Consider the following 21,637-nt stretch of genomic DNA (forward strand, 5'->3'; position numbering starts at 1 on the left):
AAGCTCAGAAAGCACCCCAAAACCAGGCACAGGCTGGAGAAATGAGTAAACAGAGAAAAAAGAGGAATACCATTGAAAAATTATTTGTCTATGATCCCAAGAGACCTCCTCAATTTGAAGATGAGGATGTACAAGCTCCTGCATCTAAAGACTCCATGAAAAACAGAAATTGGGATCAGGTTATAACAGAGCTCACAAAAGATTTTGAAAATCAAGTAAGAGAGAAGAAAAATTGGAAAAGAAATAAGAGAGATGCAGGAAAAATATGAAAAAGAGGTCAGCAGCTTAGTCAAGGAGATTAAAAAAAACTGAAGAAAATAACATGTTAAAAACCAGCATGGGGGCAGCTAGGTGGCTTAGTGGATAAAGTACTGGCCTTGGAGTCAGGAGTACCTGGGTTCAAATCTGGTCTCAGACACTTAATAATTACTTAGCTGTGTGGCCTTGGGCAAGTCATTTAACCCCACTTGCCTTGCAAAAAAAAACTAAAAAAAACCCAAAACAAGCATAGGTCAAAGGACAAAACAGTTCAAAAAGTTATTGAGGAGAAGAATGCTTTAAAAAAAAAAAAAGCAGAATTGGCCAGATGGAAAAGGATATAAGAAAGTTCTCTGAGGAAAAAAAAATGTTTTGGATGTAGAATGGAGCTAAAGGAAGCTGATGACTTTGTGAGAAATCAAGTCACAATACTTCAACACCAAAAGAATGAAAAATTAGAAGAAAATGTGAAACATCTCATTGAAAAAAACAACTGATCTGGAAAACAGATTCAGGAAAGATAATTTAAAAATTATTGGGATACCTGAAAGTCATGATCAGGAAAAGAGCCTTGACCTCATTTTTAAAGAAATCTTGCAGGAAAATTGCCCTGATATTCTAGAAGCAGAGGGCAAAATAGAAATTGAGAGAACCCACCGATCTCCCCTGGAAAGAGATCCCCCAAAAATAGCCCCCAGTTTCAGAACTCCCAAGTCAAAGAGAAAAATATTACAAGCAGCCAGAAGGACACAATTCAGATATCATGGAACTGTAGTCAGGGATCACAGAAAATTAGCAGCAACTACATTAAGGGCTCATAGGGCTTGGAATATCATATTCCAGAAGGCAAAAGAGCTTGGAATGCAACTGAGAATCAACCACCCAGTGAAACTGAACATCCTCTTCCAGGGGAAAAGATGAACTTTTAATGAACCAGGGGGATTTCAAATGTTCCTGTTGAAATGACCCAAGCTGAACAGAAAGTTTGACCTTCAAATACAGGACTCAGAAGAAGCATAGAGAGTGGAGAAAAAGGGTAAAATATGAGGGACCCCTCATGATAATGAACTGCACATATTCCTGCAAAGAAAAATGATGCTGATGTTACTCATATGAAACTTCTCATATTATAGAGCAGGTAGAAGGAGCTTTTATAGATGAAACATAGGAGAGAGATGAATTTGAAGATATAAGGATGGAGTCAATGGCTAAAAGGGAAATGCACAGGGAGTAAGGGAAAGAAGAGGTGGAATAGGCTTAGATATTTTGTAAAAAAAGTTATTTTTTTTCAATGAGCTTTTGCAATGGTATGGAAGGGAGGAAGGCAAGGAGGAATGAGGGAACCTTCACTCTCATCAGAAATGACTCAGAGGAAACAGCACACATGCTCAATAGGGTATAGACACCTACAGTAAAAAGGGGGGGGAAGGGGAAGGGGGAGATGTGGGTGATAGAGGAGAGGGTAGATCATAGGAGAGAATAGTCAACTATAACACATTTTCTTTTTTACTTCTTGAAGGGACTGGGATTGGGTAGCCTGTCTAGAACCACGGGGCTGAGTGGTTGCTGGGTCTCAGGGGTAGTATATGGGCTCGGGGCCTCTTGGTCCCACAGCCGGTGATCAGTCTGCTGCACTGCTCAGCTACCCTACAGCACATTTTAGAAGAGGGATAGAGTGAAAGGAGAGAGAAAATATAATAGATGGTAGTGGGGAGGAATGGATGGAGGGAATTACAATCAGCAACAGCAACAGCAACAGTGCAAAAATATGGAAGTAACTTTTATGATGTGATCCAGGGGGTGGCTAAGTGGCTCAGTGGATAGAGCACATGCCCTGGAGTCAGGAGTACCTGAGTTCAAATCTGACCTAGCTGTGTGGTCTTGAACAAGTCACTTAACCCTATTACCTTGCAGAAACCTAAAAAATAAATGTGATCCATCTGAGACAGAGCTGATGGTATCAAAACAGACTGAAACACATTTTTTTCTCTTTCCTTTATTTCTCATGAAGGTCTATTTTTTGGGGGGAGGGGTATTATGTTTACTCTTAAACAAGAATATTTTAGTAAGGTATAAAAAATCACTCATACAAAATTATTCATAGCAGCTCTGTTTGTGGTGGCAAAGAATTGGAAATTAATGTAAATGTCCTTCAATTGGGAAAGGCTTAACAAAATGTGGTATAGATATGTGATGGAACACAATTGTTCTATTAGAAGCCAGGAGGGATGGAAATTCAGGGAAGCCTGGAAAGATTTGCATGGACTGATGCTGTGCAAAATGAGCAGAACCAGAGGAGCATTGTGCACCCTAGCAGCAGCATGGGGCTGATGACCAGTCTTGATGGACCTGCTTATTTCATTAGTGCAACAATCAAGCACAATACTTTATTTTTCTTCCTTTAAGGATATGATTTCTCTCTCATCACATTCAACTTAGATCAATGTATATCATGTAAACAGTGTAAAGACTAACAGACTGACTTCTGTGGAGGGTTGGGGGGGAAGGAAGCAAGATTAGGGGAAAAAACTAAAAAAATTCATAATAAAAACAATGATAAAAAAAGAATATTTCTCAACAATGTTTTGAATAATTCACATTTTTGCTTCACTGTTTTGTTTTTCTAGAATTTCTTGATTTTTAAAATGTCTTATTACTACCTTTAGTTGCTGTAGTTTGTTGAATAGAATTGAATTTGCTATGTTCTCCAAAATGAGGTAGTTCTACAACTGAATGTAAATTGCAAATTGGCCTGGTCACCTTTAGGCAACTGAACCATACTTTTAATGACTCTATGGTGTACACGGCTATAAATGTATACATGTATATGTATATGTATATAGTGTATATAACATTTTTTAAAAACATCGATATCAAACTGGTTAATGGTAAATGTCTACAAATCACAGGGAGCCCTAATCTCAGAAGAGTCACAATTGCAGGGACTTGGTGGGTGCAGGCTAGTAGTACACACAATGAGTTAATTTCAAAAAGCATCCTAAAATACATCTTTAAGGGAATATATAATAGACAAGGCATTGAGCTAGTCATGCTTTGAAAATGAATGATAATCAGATGGACAGAACTATCACCAAAACAGAGAAGAGAGCAAGGATAAGTTGCCTCCATTTGCACTGGGGGAGAAATGCAGTTTACAGAACCATTGAAATGCTGTGATTTAAATAGGTGACTGCTGAAAATTCATTAAATATTAAATATACTGTCATTTTTAGGATAAACGTTTTTTATACAGAATAAATTAGTGTGTGGAGAATTGTGAATCTTAGGGATTCCTTTGGATTAGTTATCTTGATTCAAATTGTACTATAAAGATAAGATCTTCTGCCTCTGAGGTCTGGGATGGATAGTTCTCACAACAAATTGTCACACCAACCACACCAATAGAAGGCTGACTTATAAGTCAGAATGTTAATTTACTAATTTATAATAGATGTCATAGCTCTAAGAAAATATACCAAAATTGCATCTGTACAGGAGACCTACTTCTCCATTTGGAAATATCTAAGATGCTAAATGAATTAAACTATCCTGAAGACTCAAAAATAGCTAAAAATGATAAGTCTAAAGGATGCTAATCATGAAATCTTACAAATCAATCCTTCTCAAGAGCATTCATAGATGAAAAGGAAAGGAGACAAACATAACAATTGGAATGGACCAATTGGAAATTCAATAGTGATTATTTCTCATCAGCAATGAGAGAAGAAACCCCACATTTGTTTTATTCTTCCCTAGTGTCCAGTGAGGATAGAGAGGAGAATAATAGTTAAGAAACTCAAGGCAAGAAGTGTTATTTCATTGATCCAGCAAACTCCTGGTGAGGAAATGCCTTTTACCAATGCAAATCTACAACCAAAGGAACACTGAATTTAAGTAACTCACCCAGTATCATACATTTAGAGCATGTCAGAGACAAGCCACAGGACCAGGACAATCTGACTCTTAGGCTCTGAATACTGTGCTACTCTTCACTTGTTCAATTGTTCAACAATGTCTGATTCTTTGGGTTCTAATGCTCCTTTCCTCCACTATTTCTCAAAATCTGTCCAAGTTCATGTGTGTTGTTTTCAAGACATTTTTTTATCCATCTCATCCTCTGCCATTCCCTTTTCCCTTTGGCTTTAGTCTTTCCCAAAAAGATCTTTTCCAATGAGTCACATCTTCTTTAAGCTGTTGATACTTTAACTTTGGTATTTTTCATTCGACAAATAATTTTAATTAATTTCTTTAAGTATTAACTGATTTGATCTCCTTGCTCTTCAAGGGACTCTCAAAAAAGTCTTCTCCAGCACCACAATTCTAAAGTGTCCAACTTTCCTTACAATCCAATTCTCAGTCATCTATCGCTACTAAAAAAAACCCTTATCTTTGACTATATGGACCTTTGTCCCCAAGGTGTTGGCTTTGCTGTTAATATTCTGTTCAGATTTACCATATTTTCTTCCAAGGAGGAAATGTCTTTTAATTTCATGACCACAAGTTTCCATCTTCAGTGATCTTGAGCCCAAGAATATAAATCTGACATTGCTTCCATTTCTCCTCCCTCTAACTGTGAAGAAATGAAGAACCAGTTGCCAAGATCTTAGATTTTTTGAAGTTAAACTTCAAATCATTTTTCCATCTCCGTTTTCATACTCATCTTAATCCCTTCTCACTTTCTGCCATCAGAATGGTATCATCTCCATATCTAAGACTGTCAGTATTTCTCCCAGTAACCTTAATTAAAATTTTTAGGTCATCAAGCCTAGTATTTCCCTTGATGCATTTTGTATATAAGCTAAATAAATAAGGTGACAATGCAGTCCTCTCATGTTCCTTTTCCCATCTTAAACCAATCAGTTGTTCCATTTTTGGTAATAACTGTGGCTTTTTGACCTGCTTCCATGTTCTTCAGGAGACAAGTGGGATGATACATTTTCTTGTGATCTACACAGTCAAAGGTTTTTAGTGTAGTCAATGAAGTGAAAGTAGATGTTTTCATGGAAATTCCTTGGTTTCTTTATAATTCAGTAAATATCTGCCTCTTAGAAAAGCAGGCCGCTTTTCTGGTCATTATCACTTCACATGTCATTGAAACTTAGCTTGCAGAATATTATCCATAACCTTACTGGCATGTGAAATAAGTACAATCCTTCGGTAATTTGAACATTGCTTGTCATTGCCTTTCTTTGCTATTGGAACATAAACTGACCCTTTCCAATTCAGTGACCACTGTCGAGTTTTCCAAAGATGCTGGCCTTTAGCATATGATTAGATATAATTTATTCACACTTACGAATAACATGTCAAATATAACAATTATATTGTTATACTACAATCTCTTATTTGTGCCTTAAATACTCTTTCTACACCAGAACTTCATTTTATAGCATAAACTGAATCAATATCTAATGACAGTATTGGGCCTATTATCTTGGCATGGATATGGAAAACTGAAATTGGGAAGAACATTTTGAGCTAAGAAAATCTTACTAAAGGAAAGAATTTAATGATTCTATGAGTCTATTCCTTCTAAATTCCTCTGAAAATTTCTTCTGAATATCATTTTATTTTTTCTTTGTTCTCCATGCCTTTTTTCCTCTTACTTGTTACTTATTATTTCCTTTGTGTTTAGTTATAAGTAACAAGAGAAGTAAATAGTTTACAGCTAATCAAGCTGATTTTTTGGTACATTTATGTCTCTGCCAATTTATTAATTCAATAAGCAATTATTAAGCACCAGTTGTATATCTGTGATTGTGAGAGTTATCTGGCATACAGAGGTAATAATAAAGCAGTCTCTACCCTCACAAAGCTTATATGGAACAACATATAACATTATATGTGTGTGCACATACACAAAGTTAATACAAGACAATTGGGAAGACAATAGCAATGAGAGATGATTAGACTAGACCTCATTTAGGAACTAGTCTTTCCACTCTGATCCAATCCACTAAACATTTATTAAACGTAAACCCTAAGGATACAATTAATAAAAAGAAAGACAACTCTTGCTCTCAAGGGACTTATAGACTAAAGGGGGTGACGACACACAAAGGAAGCAGAAAAAGGGGGAAACAGAATGGAACACCAAGGGATGGCTTATTCTGTGAAGTTGAAACCAGGCAGGGAAGCAAATGCAAAATGGAATGTCATTGAATTTATTCACTTGGAGGAATCTGTATCTGTGATTTTTTTTTTTTTTACTATAGATAAAATAGTGTACATTGCAACCCATCCATGGCTCTTCTGTGTCTCCTTCTAAATCCTTCAGAAGGGATTCACTCAATATGTAGAGGGATTTCTGTATCTTTTGATATTGAATGAGTACCAATAGAGCAAATATTTCCTAGTTGTCCTAATTCTCACTATGTGACAAACTCACCTCCTTTTCAGGTCTTACGTTTCTTTGCAATGATAATTATATTTTTTTTATTTTATTTTTATTTTTTATTTTTTGCAAGGCAATGGGGTTAAGTGGCTTGCCCAAGGCCACACAGCTAGGTAATTATTAAGTGTCTGATACTGGATTTGAACTCAGATACTCCTGACTCCAGGGCCGGTGCTCTATCCACTGCGCCACCTAGCTTCCCCTAATGATAATTATCTTCTATGATATTATTTACCCTATTCAGTTCTTTCTAGAATGTAGTTGTAGATTAAATTAATTTTTTTTTACTGGTGTAACATAAATATTACTGTCCCTATTAACACTCATGACTAACTTCATTATTACTTAAACAGATAGATCACTTAGATCACAAGACAGAAGACTTGCATTTTATTTCTTGCTCTGATGATCAGTTTCTTTCTGTCTTGCTTTTTCCATTTCTAAAAGGAACCGAGTATTACCTATAGTTATCTGCAGAAAGAATCAAAAATAAATTCTGCAGAAGCATTTTAAGATATTTGGAAAAATACAAAGTCTACTCATATCATTTATATAAACAGAATCTTAAATACCATTGATGAATTGCCATAGTATTTTAGTAACTAAATGCATTTCTTCTGTAGATATATTTGAAGGTTCTTTGTAATATTCTTACAGAAAATGCCATTTATTTGTTCTAACTGAGCTCAGGAGAGCTCAAGTTTTCAATAAGGAGATCCAAGAAAATGAGGAAAATGTGACAAAATCACTAGATTTTTTCCTTCATCTAAACTTAACTTTTTTTTATGTCATGACTCCTTTGATAGTTTCATGAAGCTTATGGACCTCTTTTCAGAATAACATTTTAATATGTGTAAAATAAAATACATAGGAATGCAAAAGAAATCAAAGGTTAGTGAAAACAAAGATAATTTTTACTCATCAAAATTCACAACTTATTGAGATTTATTCCTAAGATCAATGGACCACAAGTTAAGAATTCCTGATATAACCCATTCCATTTTTTATCAAAACTTTAAAGCACTGAATTGATATAACACTGTATCCAATTTAGCTGAGGTTAACATCTGAGGACATGAAAAAACTAAATTTAAGTGTATATTCAGAATTTTCAAAGTAGCTATTTTAAGTATTTTGTTATAACGTTTTATACTTTCCCCCCAAACAGATTTTTGATATTTCCTGGGATCCATATCAGCCAAACAGAGTGGTTAGTTGTGGAGTGAAACATATTAAGGTAAAATTAGTTTTATTGCTTTCATATTTTATTTTATTTTATTTATAACAGATTTTGGGTGAAGCTATTTTATACATGTACTTAGGAATTTGAAGAAACTGCTAGGTATTCATCTTTGGGAGGGAGGAATCTTTTTTTTTAATTCTATAGTGCTTTTTTCTGTCTTTCACCTATCCACACCTATTTCTAGCTGATAAGGCAGACTTTCATAAATGGAAAGTAACAGCATTGAAATAAAGTACTTAGCAGGCATTGGAAAGCGCACTCTATATAATTAAATATTAAGCAGTGAAGCTCAGAATATTTTCAGCATTACACCTTTTGGAGTACTTGTATTTTAAATTCTGTGAAACAATAATTTTAAAAAGGTTTGGAGAAAATACATTTATATGTATCTCAAACCAGGAAATTTTTCTTAATCTTTTGAAATGTTTTCTTAGCAGACAGGAACCACATTGCAGTCAGCATATAAATACGAGAACTTTTTTTTTTTTGAAATCTGTCTGTACCAAGAAAACAGGAAGACAAGAAGGCAGACAGAAAGGAAAATAAAAAAGAGCCATTTTGTTCTCTACTACCCAGCCTGTGCTACACAGAAAATAAAATTAACTCAAGCAACATGCCTTACTTCTGATTTTACACAGATCACCCTAGAAACATGAGTGTATGTCTTTTGTTTGTAAGACAGATAAATGCAAAAAAATTTAGAGAGGATTGAGCTAATTTATTTTTGTGATCTCAAGCATATTACTTTACTTCTTTGGGTACCATCTTCCTCATCTATTTAAGTAAAATGATGAGAGGGATTTACAGATTCTCTGAGTTGCAAGATAAAGCACATACCCAGACAATCTAATGCAATCAAGACCTAGGAAAAATTCTCTCTAAAACAAGCTCAACATATGATTAGATAAATTAATAGATAGATAGAGCATCTGGTTGACTTTGATCTATAGAGAGACAGGCAGAAAGATGAATAGATAGATTGATAGACAGACAGATAGATGGATGGACAGACAGATAAAGCATCAGTTAAATGTTCACTTTGATCTATAGAGAGATGGATAGTTGGACAGATGAATGAATTGATAGACAGATATTCAGATGGACAGATGGATAGACAGACAGATGGAGCATCTGTTAAGTGTTCACTATGTGCCAAACAATATTCCAGGCACTAAAAATACAAATTTTGTGATTTTATAATTTGGGGAACTAAAGGGGCTATATTAATTTATTACTACAGAAATATCCTCCCCTTCACTATGATTGAAAATTTTATTTTCTGAAGCTATGCAGACTTCAGTATAAGATTGTATTTGAAGAACTCCTTTCATCAAACTTCTTGTCTCCAGACTGAAATCATTTTTTACAGGTCTCTGCAGCACAAGAGTGACATTACTATATGAGATGATGTAGGCAGCTGGCGAGGGGGAAAACATTCACAAGCCAGTTTTTTGCTGGAACAATCCTTTTGTTTATCCTTTGGTCTGTTTTATTGCTCCAGCTTGTACTGCCTACTTTGGTAGCAAGAGAATGGGGGAGAGAATAGGTCCATAAGTACCATACCATGGTTGGGAGGCCCAAGATGTGCTATGAATCCCTAATAGTCATTAGTTGAATTACAAAATTACATTTTGTGATCATTGTGCAAAGGCCCTAATTTAAACTAAGGAAACAATTCCCAAATCACTTAATGGCCTTACTTATTTCATAATTTTATAGAAAGTGAAGAAGAGTAAAAAATACATATTATATTTCTATAGGACTACTATTTAGGCATACTTGACTAAGCTAAGCTTTATGAAGTTAAGGACTTTTCCAAACAATATTTTCCCCTGACTTCAGCCTCTTCCTATCATCAGTGTTTAACAGATGTTTGCTGATTTGTTTTTGGACTGAATTGCTATTATTCATTTCAGGGAACTCCAGAAAACTAAATAATTTAGAAACTATCCCCTTGATTATTTACCTTGTCTTACTTTTATGCAAAACAAAACACCCCCAATCATATATATTGAATGGTAAGTAGGTAGACTACTTGTTTGGGACAATGCTTCCTCTTTTTTTCCTCTATTTATTTCCGTACTTGGCTAATTCATATTTTTAATCCACTTTGTCTAAAAGCAGAAATGCCTCATACTTTTGAAATTCATTTATAAAATCTCAGGGACCCTCTTTTGTCAGCTTCATTAATTACACTTTAGCAGACAACCATTAATGAGAGCAAAAACAAGCACTCATTTGTAAGACAAATTGAGAGCATCTGCCAGTGAGCTAGGTCCAGTTAAGGAAGTCCCCTGATAGCTGGGCCCTTGCTGTTGTCTGCCTATAGCTTAAAGATTTTTGTTCTAAGGATGCAACTAGCAAAAGAATCTCATCAGACTCTATCATAAATCATGATCATCCCAGTTCATATTTTATGTTTTCAATTGTCAGATGTAAATTTCAAAATCATCTCCTTTATCAAACCATTGGAGCTAGTCCCAAGGTAAGTACAAATAATTGGTACCAAAAAAAAAAAAATCTGACAGATCTTGGATGAAAGCCTTGACTGAAATTCCTGCATATTTTACCTAATTGCCAGCATTTTGAGGCAGACAGTCAAAGTATAATTATCTGAAATTAGCCATTCAAAAACAATAACAACCTGGGATGCTATGCTTCATTGAATCTGAAGCAAACAAACCTAACAGGTTTGTTGATTTTGTCTAGCCTTCTTCAACCTTTACATGTAGATTGTGGGATTTTAATATAGGAGAGGACTTTTAGCAGGTGAACTGGATGATCTAACCTTACAAACTAAAGTTGACAATAAAACTGTCCACTTAATTTTGCTTCAGAGCAAATGAATAATCAACTAGAATATCACCCATGTTTTCTACAACATGAAATGATTTTAGTAGAGGAGGTGCCATTTGACAATTTCTCATTTTTTCAGATAAGTCTATAAACTATCTTGACTTCTCACCAGTACATCTTCCATTCTTGAAGATCATCATGTATCTTCTTAGTCTTTTCTAAAGTGGATGTAGTTATGACATCCATCTAAGGTCTTTGATTTTTCCTGGTTTCTTTCCAACTTGTCTTCTAAAATTATGGCACTCAGAACTGAACATAATTCTCTCTGTGTCTTTTGTGGGCAGAGTATATAGAATGTTGTTTTCAAGACTAGATCTGTGGTGTCATAGTTTTAGGAGCTACCAGTGTGGAAAATTAAAGGCTTAGCATTGCCTGAAGCAATGAGAGGTTAAGTAATTTGCCTAGAATCACACACTTATCTAATAATTTAGATAAATGCGTAATGTGTAATATTTTCATTCTCATCATGATGCTTTGCATCATTGTACCTCATTCATGCCTTTTTAACCTTGTGTGATACTTGACTGCATGTTCTCATAGAGAACTGTCCAACACAGGACAGGCCCTCTATGTGTTTCCTCTAATTTAATTTAATATTTAGTTAATTAATATTTAATATTTTTCCAAATATGAGTCAAATTGCTTACCTCCTAATCTGTTCTGACATTATCATCAGTACCTGTCCATTCACAAACCATTCTTATAAAGAACTTGTAGATGAGGAGATATAAACTAGTCATTTCTGAAGTTTTCTCAATTTTTTTTCTTTTTGTAATAACACTATCTGTGCTCATTTCAGTTCTTTTCAAAACACCATGAATGTCTATCCCTCACTGTCTTTAAACTTGTGTTAACCAAGCAGTTTCTCCTGAATATAGTAGGTCAGATCCAACTGCTCTTCTTCTCAAGGGCCAATTTTTACTGGGATCCAAGTCCTTTCCAAAGTCAAGTGGAAAATAGAAATTAGGATTACGTATGGACTCTGGGGATTAAAGTATTTAGTATCCACATGTGGTGCTTTCACATTTGTGGATAAGTTTTAAGAACATTAGCATATCTGATGCATTTCTTATCTTACTTTCAATATTAATTATACATACTCTTGGGGTAAGTTTAACTGAGTCTCAAGACAAAGTTTTTGATGGACTTGTCATTGTCTTATTGCTTTTCATTATTTTGTGTGCTAGTGTTGCTCCTAGTTTTCCCTCATCTCTCTAGAATGTTTTATGAAGCAGCTTATATTCTTAATCAATATCGTTCTTTTCTTCTCTATCTTGGCAAAGAGCTTGAGTGTTTGCCACCCCTACCTTTTTAGTGTTTTTTTTAATTTGTTTACATCAGATATGGGGACTTCAAGGGGAAGTGACGAAATGTTCTATGAAAGATTGTTACTTGTTACCTTCAGATATATGATGAAATCAAATCTTCTATCATCTGTATTTGTCTTTTTGGAGGAGGTAGGTGATCATCAAAAGTATAACTTCTTGACAAAGTCCATGAAGAAAGCAGAGGTAAAGCAGTAGAGAAATCCTTCAAACAAAATTGGTAAAATAATAATAATTTTCCCTCACTTGGTGTTCAATCTGCTTGAGATAAACTTTTATATATTTAATTATACTGGTCCTTGGACAGCAGGCATATTTTGATGCTAGACCTATGCTTAAACCTTTTCCATTTTGATATGGAACACGCCAGACAGATGTTGTATTACAGTGTTGTAGTTCTTAAGAACCAGTTATCCCTCTGGAATGATGAAGCCTAGAAATCAATTTTGAGGAAGGGCTATGATAGATCTCTATAAATGTAGATCAATAGCAATTCTACAACTCAGTTTTTGGAAGCAATCTAGGAGAATGAGAGATTAGGGTCACATAGCCTTGCTGTGTCAAAGGGGACACTTGAATCCTGGAACTTAGGGGTGGGGTCATTTTTCTGCTATGACATACTACCTCTCAAAATAAAATTATGCCATTTATACTACTTAAGAATGAAAGGAAAATAATGATAACAAGCAAATTTTTCCCTTTTAATACACTAAAAGTATTTTTTCTATTGTCTTGAAAGATAATACCAATAATGAATAAAAAAAGAAATTGGGACATTGAAGCATAACTATTTACTTAAAAGAAAGTTTTAGAATCCATAGAGCTTGAAGAGATCTCAAAAGCCATCATCAAAAGGCAAGGAGTACTTCCTCATTTTACAGATTAGGAAACTGATGCTCAATGAGGTTTAGTGAATTGCCTAAGTTCACACAGGTAACAAACTGTGGAACTGGTATTCATCAGGTATTAAGAGTCCAAATCCAGTGTTCTTTCCACACACCTCACCACATTTCCAACTATTAGTCTACTTCTAATTAACCAGTAAAGATTCAAATTGAAAATATGGGCATAATGGAAATGTTATTGAACTCTTGTGATCTATCATCCACTTTGCATTGACTAATTGATTTATGAATTACTCTAATTCCTTTAGGTTATTGACTTTCTTGGTACTAAAAATTGAAATAATTTGACAAACATTAGGAACTCTTTGCTAAAATGCAAACAGAGGGGCGGCTAGGTGGCGCAATGGATAGAGCACTGGCCCTTCAGTCAGGAGTACTGAGTTCAAATCCGGCCTCAGACACTTAATAATTACCTACCACCTAACCCCATTTGCCTTGCAAAAACCTAAGAATAAAATAAAATAAAATGCAAACAGCTAGTCCCTTAATTACTAAACCATTAAAATATATAATTACACATACATAGCTGTAAGAAACAAATGAGATGAAGCATGAAAGAGACTTTGTGAAATTTAAATGAATATATTACCTGCAATTATTATTATAATTCTTTGCTACAAAAAACTATGCTAAAAAACCAACGTAAAAAAAGTTTTTTGTAGCAAAGAATTATTAATATCTGGTTAAAAGATTTCAGGGTATTCTTACTTCATTCTTCAATGACCTCAATGGCCCAGATACAATGTTCTCTTTAACTTTTTATTCCAAACAACCCTATTAAATAGATCTATCAGTGATGAGAGATTTTTAAATAATCTGTTTTTGAAGATACCATTTAATCTATTTTTGTTCTGTAGTTTTGGACACTATGTGGAAATGCATTGACTGCAAAAAGAGGAATATTTGGCAAAACCGGGGATCTACAGACAATCCTTTGCCTTGCATGTGCCAAAGAAGATGTTACCTACTCTGGTGCTTTAAATGGAGATATCTATGTCTGGAAAGGACTAAACTTAGTGCGCACAATTCAAGGAGCTCATAGTGTAAGTATCATGGAGGATAGTTGGGGGAATCATTAAAGTCTCAATCTATGTATTTTTGATCCACACCTTAGGACTACACTGACCTCATTTAGTACTCAGCATGGATTAAAGGAGCATTAAAAATGAAAAATTAGGATTCAAATTGAACACCTGTTATGTCTCTTGGTTATTTCCCAAGTTATTGAGTATAAAATGCATTTCAAGGTCACAATAATTTAAATGACATCTCTGAAGCTATTGATCTTATAAACAACATTATGAATAAACAATATTGTTTGTAAAATACTTGACTTCCATTATTTATAATTATTTTATTAGTTGCCTTTAATTTCAAGAATTAATCTTATTATAAAATAAGATTCATAACTTTTTAAAAAAACAGCTTTCTAGGCCTGGAGTCAGCAAGACCTAAATTCAAGCCAGCCTTAGATACTTAATAATTTTATGACTTTGTTAACTTTTACTGCCTCAATTTCCTCATTGGAGACAATGTTAATACCTATCTTCCAGGGTTATTTTGAGGATCAAAGTTAGATAATATTTGTGGAACCCTTTGCAAATCTTAAAGTGCTATGTAAACATTGTAAATTATTTCATTTTGACCTTAGTGATGTGTTCATTTTGAATACTCTGAAAATTTGGATGAGTAGCTTTTCCACCTCATCATGTGTCATGTAAGTTCTTAATGCTTATGTAGATAGAAACTAATACAACCCTTTCTTTTTACAGCCTAAAAATAGAAGGATGGTCCTTTCCTTATCAAACTGATCTCTTTTGTCAAATAGGAAACCTGTTAAACTATTAGAATATTTAATTTAAGGTGATCACAATTGCTAAAATAGAAAGTGTTTAATTGATGAGTATCAGGGGAAGAAGAACAGAGCAAAAATGCAGGAGGAAAAACCATTTGAAAAAATCTTCAGTGAATAAAAATTTGTTTAAATGCTTAATCCAAACTTATCAGATCTTATTTTTCCCTGAAAGACTTCACATTGCCCTTCACTAACATATGGCCTTGAAAATAAAGAAAATGTTACTTGTACACATTGAAAAGCTCAGTTCTAGGTAACAAAAAGAATTTGATCTTTGTTGGTATTAAACTTTTGTTTTCTATACATTGGATCAGTCTTCTCATTTACTAAGTCCTCCACATGATCTTCCAACAGTAAATATTATTAGGGAAAGTGACTTCATTTGGTTGAGGCCCGACATTTTCTTTTCTAATTCAAATTCCAAATTTCAAATTCAAATTCAAATTGTTCATGCCCAAGAAAACGCAACCCATACTTTCAATTCCAACTAGATCCTAGGTGATATTTGTCTAAACTTGTTTAATCATATATCAGGTGTTTCTATATCCATAAAAAGTTTCAAATTGCTTCCATACATATTTTTGCTTCATTATTTTGGACAGCAACTTATTTGTGTCCCATGGTTGATGAAATATTCTTTATAAAAGTAATTCATTGCCATTATTTACTATTTCTAATTGCTTTTAGTTGTGATAGTACTACAGAATGTGATAATATGCTTTCAAATATTAAAATTGGAAAGTATCACATCAAATAAAGTAGATCATCTAATTTGTTTGTTTAAATTATTTCTTAGTTGGGGAATATTTCTTCCTAGACAAAAATGTCTAAGCATAAACAATTCTAGACCTACTAACAGTTTGCTAGGATGAATATTTCCTTTGTCCAATGATTAAAAGATATGTAGAGCCCATTTTCAGGATGACTGAATTGCTAACAATCACATTATTGGATTAACAGGCTGGAATCTTTAGCATGTATGCCTGTGATGAGGGCTTTGCCACTGGCGGTCGAGATGGATGCATACGATTATGGGATATTGACTTCAAACCAATAACCAAAATTGATCTCAGGGAAACTGAGCAAGGATACAAAGGTATTTCATGCAATGTTACTTACAAATTGTGAAGTATGAATAACATGAAGTTAAATATTGTATAAGCTATTAATAAGTATGACAGATAATTTACTTTTTAGCTGAAGCAATTTAAATTTTGTTTAATTATATGATATCCTTGATGATCTGTAGCACAAAGCAGTTAACAATTTTTCAATTTTTTAAAAGATTTTAGTTCATTTAGGCTAGATTTGCTGCTAAGAAATGACTCAGGGACTGAGTGATTCATTGACATACTCTGTAACTTGTTTTGTCCTATTAAAAATGCTCCCCAGAATTTCATGTCTCTTCCAAAACCAGAGGAAAGGACTGTTTTGGTTGCATTCACATGTGATATTCCTACCCTGAGATAGACAAACTCAAATCTTAATACTAACCCATCCCTGTACAGGGTAACTCCTCAATGGAGACTTCTTCATTAAACCTATGGAGCCAGGCTCCCTAGGTAAGATCAACCTCTAGAGTCTATATCATGGAGCAGATACTGGATCCAGCTTGCTATTGGTCATAACGATTGTCTAGTAGTGAGCTATACTTTTATGGAGAAAAAGCATCATGATGCAGTCCCATATGGTCTGAGTGTCTGTCTCTCTTTATAGAAGATATTCTATTTCCTCTATAGAAAACCATCAAGACAGGAGGATCCTTTCAGGGGAATGGTCAGCTGGTCAGTGTGAAAGGCCTGATGTTGGGAAAATAGGAGATGAGGAGAAAGGCAGGTGATCTAACTGTGTCACTACAATTTGGAGGAGAGGGGACAGGGATTGATGCCTTTAGACTGCTGATTCTAGTTTAAAATTCTTAGGGAAATGGCATAATTCATGGGCTGAATTCAGAGGTTCTCAAAAGTCCCAGGTTTCACTGTAATATCAAAGCAAAAGTATATGTGTTCAAATATGTCAAATTTGAGACAGAAAAGGAAAAAAAAGTAACTGAAATGGAGAACTTGGAACTGGAAGTGGGGAATTCAAGAGCAGGATTTTTCTGACTCTCTCTTCAGGCTTTAGCATTGACCAGCTGACCATTCCCCTGAAAGGATCCTCCTGTCTTGGTCCTGTGTCTGCCACATATCTCCCTTGCGGGCATGTTTCCATAGTAGAGAGAAATACAAAGAATAATGCTTGCTAAATAAACAGGCTAAATGATTATGGTAACAATTAATATGTTTCAAGAAAAATAAAGAATCTGAGAGGGCCCCCAACTCTTGAGCGAGGATCATTCTAATTAGCATTTTGGGGTGGCTCCATCTCTCTGTCCTTGGAACTACCCATGTGCTATGGTTAGTCAGTTCCTACTTTCTGCTCTTCTATTCCTCATGATTTAGAATCATCTTTCTACCTAGGGGAGAATCCTTTTGTTTTCCTTCCCGCCCCCCCACATTCCTTCTCTGATTCTGTCTGTTCTATTCCTCCTCCTATTTTTTGTGTCTACCCTTTCCATTGTGATCCCCAAACACTCCTTTTTTCAGGTTAACATCAAATATTGGAAAATATATATTAGAAAAAATAAAACTCTGCTTCAGAAAATTCAGCAATTCAAAACCTCTTTTCACGATTGAATGAGAGCTGATATTGCCCTGTGGATCTCTGCAGGGATAGAATTTGAGAGCCAAAAAGGACCTTAGTCTAATATTTTTCAGTCTGTGGGCCATAGACCCCTAGAGTCCAAAGCATTATTGCAAGAATTTTTCATTTCATTAATGCATGGAGCCTTGCCACCTTGAACTTGATCCAGTTCCAACAAAATATCCAGTATGATGAATTGGTTTTGTGTGTATAGCTTTATAAAAGTGATGCTTCATTTGTGCCTAAAAGGAAAATTTTTTCAGTATAATTAATATGCAAACGTACATTCAGTCTGTGGTAAACTGAATAATATGTCTCATTCTTATGTGTTGCTACTTTTCAAATATATTTTGATGCTCTTGTGATTTATAAGCTTTCAACTAATTTAAAATATTACTTAATTCAAGGTAGCTTTTTGCAATATATTTTCTTAAACAGTGGTACAATTGTCATGGAGGGGTATCTAAAAAGGACCCTTCCCATTTGAAAGAGTTGGAAAGCCACTGATGTAGTTCAAACCCTTCATTTTACATATATGGTAACTGAGCTTTAGATAAGTAAAGCAACTTGCCAAGTTCTCCCAAGTAGTCATTGATAGAGCCAAGATTTAAACTCAGGTTTTCTGATTCCAAATTCAGTTTTTTCATGCTTTTAAGAATTTCTTGACACAATTCAGGTTTATTTCATGCTTTGGCAATAGTGCAATGATGACTCGTGAGTCCATTTTCAAGGAAATGCACCCTAGTGATTCATTTTTTCCTACTACCTAATTAATTTCTAATGTGCTCAGCTAATTTCAGTACCTCTTCTAAACAAATTAGAAGAAATAATCAAAGTGGGCAGATCCCAATCCCAAAACAAAGAAAGTTTTAGGGAAAAGAGTAGAAGTTTAATAGAGACAGTGGGAGGCAGGAACAATGGAAAACAGAGGGAAAGTTCTAGCTTTGCTATCTTGATGAAATCTTGGTTCCCAGAGGCAAAACTAGCACTGGGAGAAAGTAGTAAAGAGGTGCAAAACTTCTTACAATGAGAGAGCTTTCCAAAAATGGAATAAGCTTCCTTCTTACTCTTAAAGTAGGCTTTCAAACAAGGCTGCAGGACTATTTGGGGAAGTATATAGTAGAAGGAGATCCTTATTCAGGTAAAGATTGAACAACATTGTCTCTGAGTCTGATCTGACTCTTAAGAGTCTGTGCTTCTGTGAAAATATGGGTGAGTGCAAATATAAAGTGAATTCAATGCTGTGTTACTTAGTCCAAAGCACTTTTTCTTTTGGTCTTTCTGGTTTTGTTTACCTATGACACAAGAAAGTAGATAGGCTATTATGTTGAGCTTAAAGATTCAACAGGATTAACCTAAGGGTTGAATAATAACCTAGAAAAGCAGACTTAAGACATCACTACCTTTGTTTCTATCATTAGCATAAAGAATTATGGGCTTAATTTCCAAGGATATCATGGGTTTACTTTGGGTGGGGGGAGCCTAAAAATTTCAAGTTATTAGATCGTGTCCATGTTTACCAAGATATCTAAAACAAAATACAACTAATACACTACATCTCTCTGTCTGACATAATTTATTTACTAGAACCCTCATCTATTTCCTCTTTATGTCCATTTGTTTATTGTGGTTATATTTCTTCTCTGTTCATTTTCACAAAAAATGTTTTCTAACATCTTTCCAGGTTCTGGTCCCTGAATTTCTTCACATGAATCTTTCTTCTTTAATAGCTAATGCTTCTTTCTTAACTAATTCTCTTTTCTTCCTGCCACCTGATTCTGTTTCCTTTTTTTTTTTTTTAGAAATTTTATTTATTTTGAGTGTTCAAACTCCACAATTCTTTTCTTGGCTATAGATGGTATTCTCCATTGCAGATAGCACATAATTGTCCCTGGTTGTTGTATTGATGGAATGAACAAGTCCGTCAAGGTTTGATCCTGTTTCTTTTGAATTAGAAAGATTCTTCCAGAGACATGTTTCAATTATGAGTCTCATGCCAATTCTCAATGATACTGATGATGGTCAGAATTACCTCTTTGAATTGGAATCTCTTTGAATTGCTATCCTTTCTTTATACATTTGTGTATAGGTATCTTAGATTATGGGTTTTATTCTGTATGAATTTCTAGATATTTTTCCTGCTATTCTTCCTACCTTGATTAGTTCATTTCTATGGTATCTAGTATGGTAGGTAGATCTGTTTAGGCATTTTCTGTTCCTTCCCTTTATTGCTTTCTATTTAAACCCTTTTTGATTGCAATGCAAGACTCTAGTTAAATATCTTCTTACTAATCCTTATTAGATACATTCCCTTCCTAGACAGGAGCCCTCCATTTTTTATCTTTTAAGCTTTGGTCTAGAAATCGAAATTGCATCCTCATTTACTACCTTCTTAACCTGGGGTTCACCTTTCAAGCCTTCCTCATTTCAAACCCTTACCTTTGATGGGTGTCAGAGATGAAAATACCATCTGTGCCCTTTAAGAATTGTTTTTGTTGCCTAACACTTTGTAATCTTTAGCAGTGCTCTCTACATTTCCCATCTGGTCAAATCATTTGTGCTCAGGTGAATCACCAAAAGTAGGTAATAGCCATCTGTTCCGAAAAATTTTTGGAGATTCTCTGCCAAGTCTTGAACATAGGCTCCGGAAAGATGGCATTCCATTCTCGTCTTTATCAGATCTGCAAACCATTGCTTCAGTAACCCTAAGCAAAAAGTCTCCAATCATCACTAATTTCTCTTCTTCTGATAATTACTCAACTGTAGAACCTTGTCATCTCCTTGGAGAAGAAGTAAGTACTTTCTCTTCAGAAGATACAGGTTCCCCTTTTCATAAAGAGCCTAATAATTGTTGCTAAATTCCAAGTGTTCAGTGGTTCTTCCTTCTTCTCTATGTCACATTCTTCCTATCAGTCCTCTTGACATGTCAGACTTTCCCTCTTTTTTTCAAAGAGAGCAGCTAGTATGCTGTGCATATGCATTAATAACTTGTATGTGGCCAAAATTCAAATATCATACAATATCATTACATTCTATTTGAATGTAATCCACTCCCTCCTCATTCTTACTTCTAAGAATCCCTAACTTCCCTCGGAATTCAGCTCAAATGCCTCCTATATGATGCCTTTCATGATCCTCTCTAGCTACAAGTGCCTTCCCCTTACTTAAAAAAGAATCCCTTTATATTTATTTATTATACTATGTATTGTTATATATTTCAATATTTATTTATATTATATAGGCATATAACACATATATATATAGTATACTTTTATTTGTACTTATTTTTCCTCCTAACAGAATGTAAGCTCCTTGAGGGTGATGGCCATTTCATTTTGTCTGTTTCTTCTGGTACATAGTAGGTCCTTAGTAAATGCTTAGTGATGAATCTGTTGTGTTCTTTATTGGTGCTTTCCAAGGCATTTTTCATTTTGCTTTTTTACTTTATCTCTTTTCCTTCTTCACAATCTTCTGGGTATTGTGTAAATATTTAAAATATAACTCATCCCTGCTCAGAGAGAATTCATATAAAAAGAAGATAAATTCTAGTCTTCTTCCTTTCCCTTGAAGTGGTTCCCTCACTATATGGCTATTCCCCCCCCCCCCACTCCCATCCTATTTCCTTTTCAAAGTTTCTTTCCTTCTCTTGCCTGCCATTGCCTTTTATATCATGCTTTCCTGTGCAAGAATTTTATATTATGGATAAATGAATCTACTGTCCTGATCTCAGTAGTCTTGAAGCAGCAGATGCCAAGGCTGATGCACCTGGCAAGCTTTTCTGCTCTCAAACTGTAAGGAACTGCTTGCAAGCACGACTCAGGGACTAGAATGATGTGAGGTGTTTGGTGAAGAAACACGTGTGGTGTGATGTTGTATTTGAGATAAACAAAGTGGGAAGTGGTGTCAGACGAGTACAAGGCTGACTGACAAACTCATTCTTTGGAATAATTCCTTTCTAAATGCTCTTGACAGGTTTTGGTAAATAAACTGTACCTTCTTGATTAATCTGGCTTGATTCTGAATAGTGCTATTCTTTTTTGAAAATGATATTGATGGTATTCACCATACTTTTAAAACCATTTAATTCATTTGCCATTTATTAAACACCTACTGTATACA

The 21,637-nt window shown here is 34.7% G+C and overlaps 1 protein-coding gene across 1 annotated transcript in view; it reads left to right on the forward strand.

Moving 5' to 3' along the window:
* EML6 (EMAP like 6) overlaps positions 1 to 21,637 on the forward strand; it is a 286,159-nt gene that overhangs the window by 146,852 nt on the left and 117,670 nt on the right. Inside the window, exons 4-6 of the mRNA XM_074206262.1 lie at positions 7,821 to 7,889; positions 13,839 to 14,024; positions 15,797 to 15,932. Coding sequence (XP_074062363.1) covers positions 7,821 to 7,889; positions 13,839 to 14,024; positions 15,797 to 15,932 — 391 coding nt within the window. The remainder of the gene's footprint in view (positions 1 to 7,820; positions 7,890 to 13,838; positions 14,025 to 15,796; positions 15,933 to 21,637) is intronic.

Source organism: Macrotis lagotis, chromosome 1 (assembly GCF_037893015.1).
Source record: "Macrotis lagotis isolate mMagLag1 chromosome 1, bilby.v1.9.chrom.fasta, whole genome shotgun sequence".
NCBI classification, from domain to species: domain Eukaryota; kingdom Metazoa; phylum Chordata; class Mammalia; order Peramelemorphia; family Peramelidae; genus Macrotis; species Macrotis lagotis.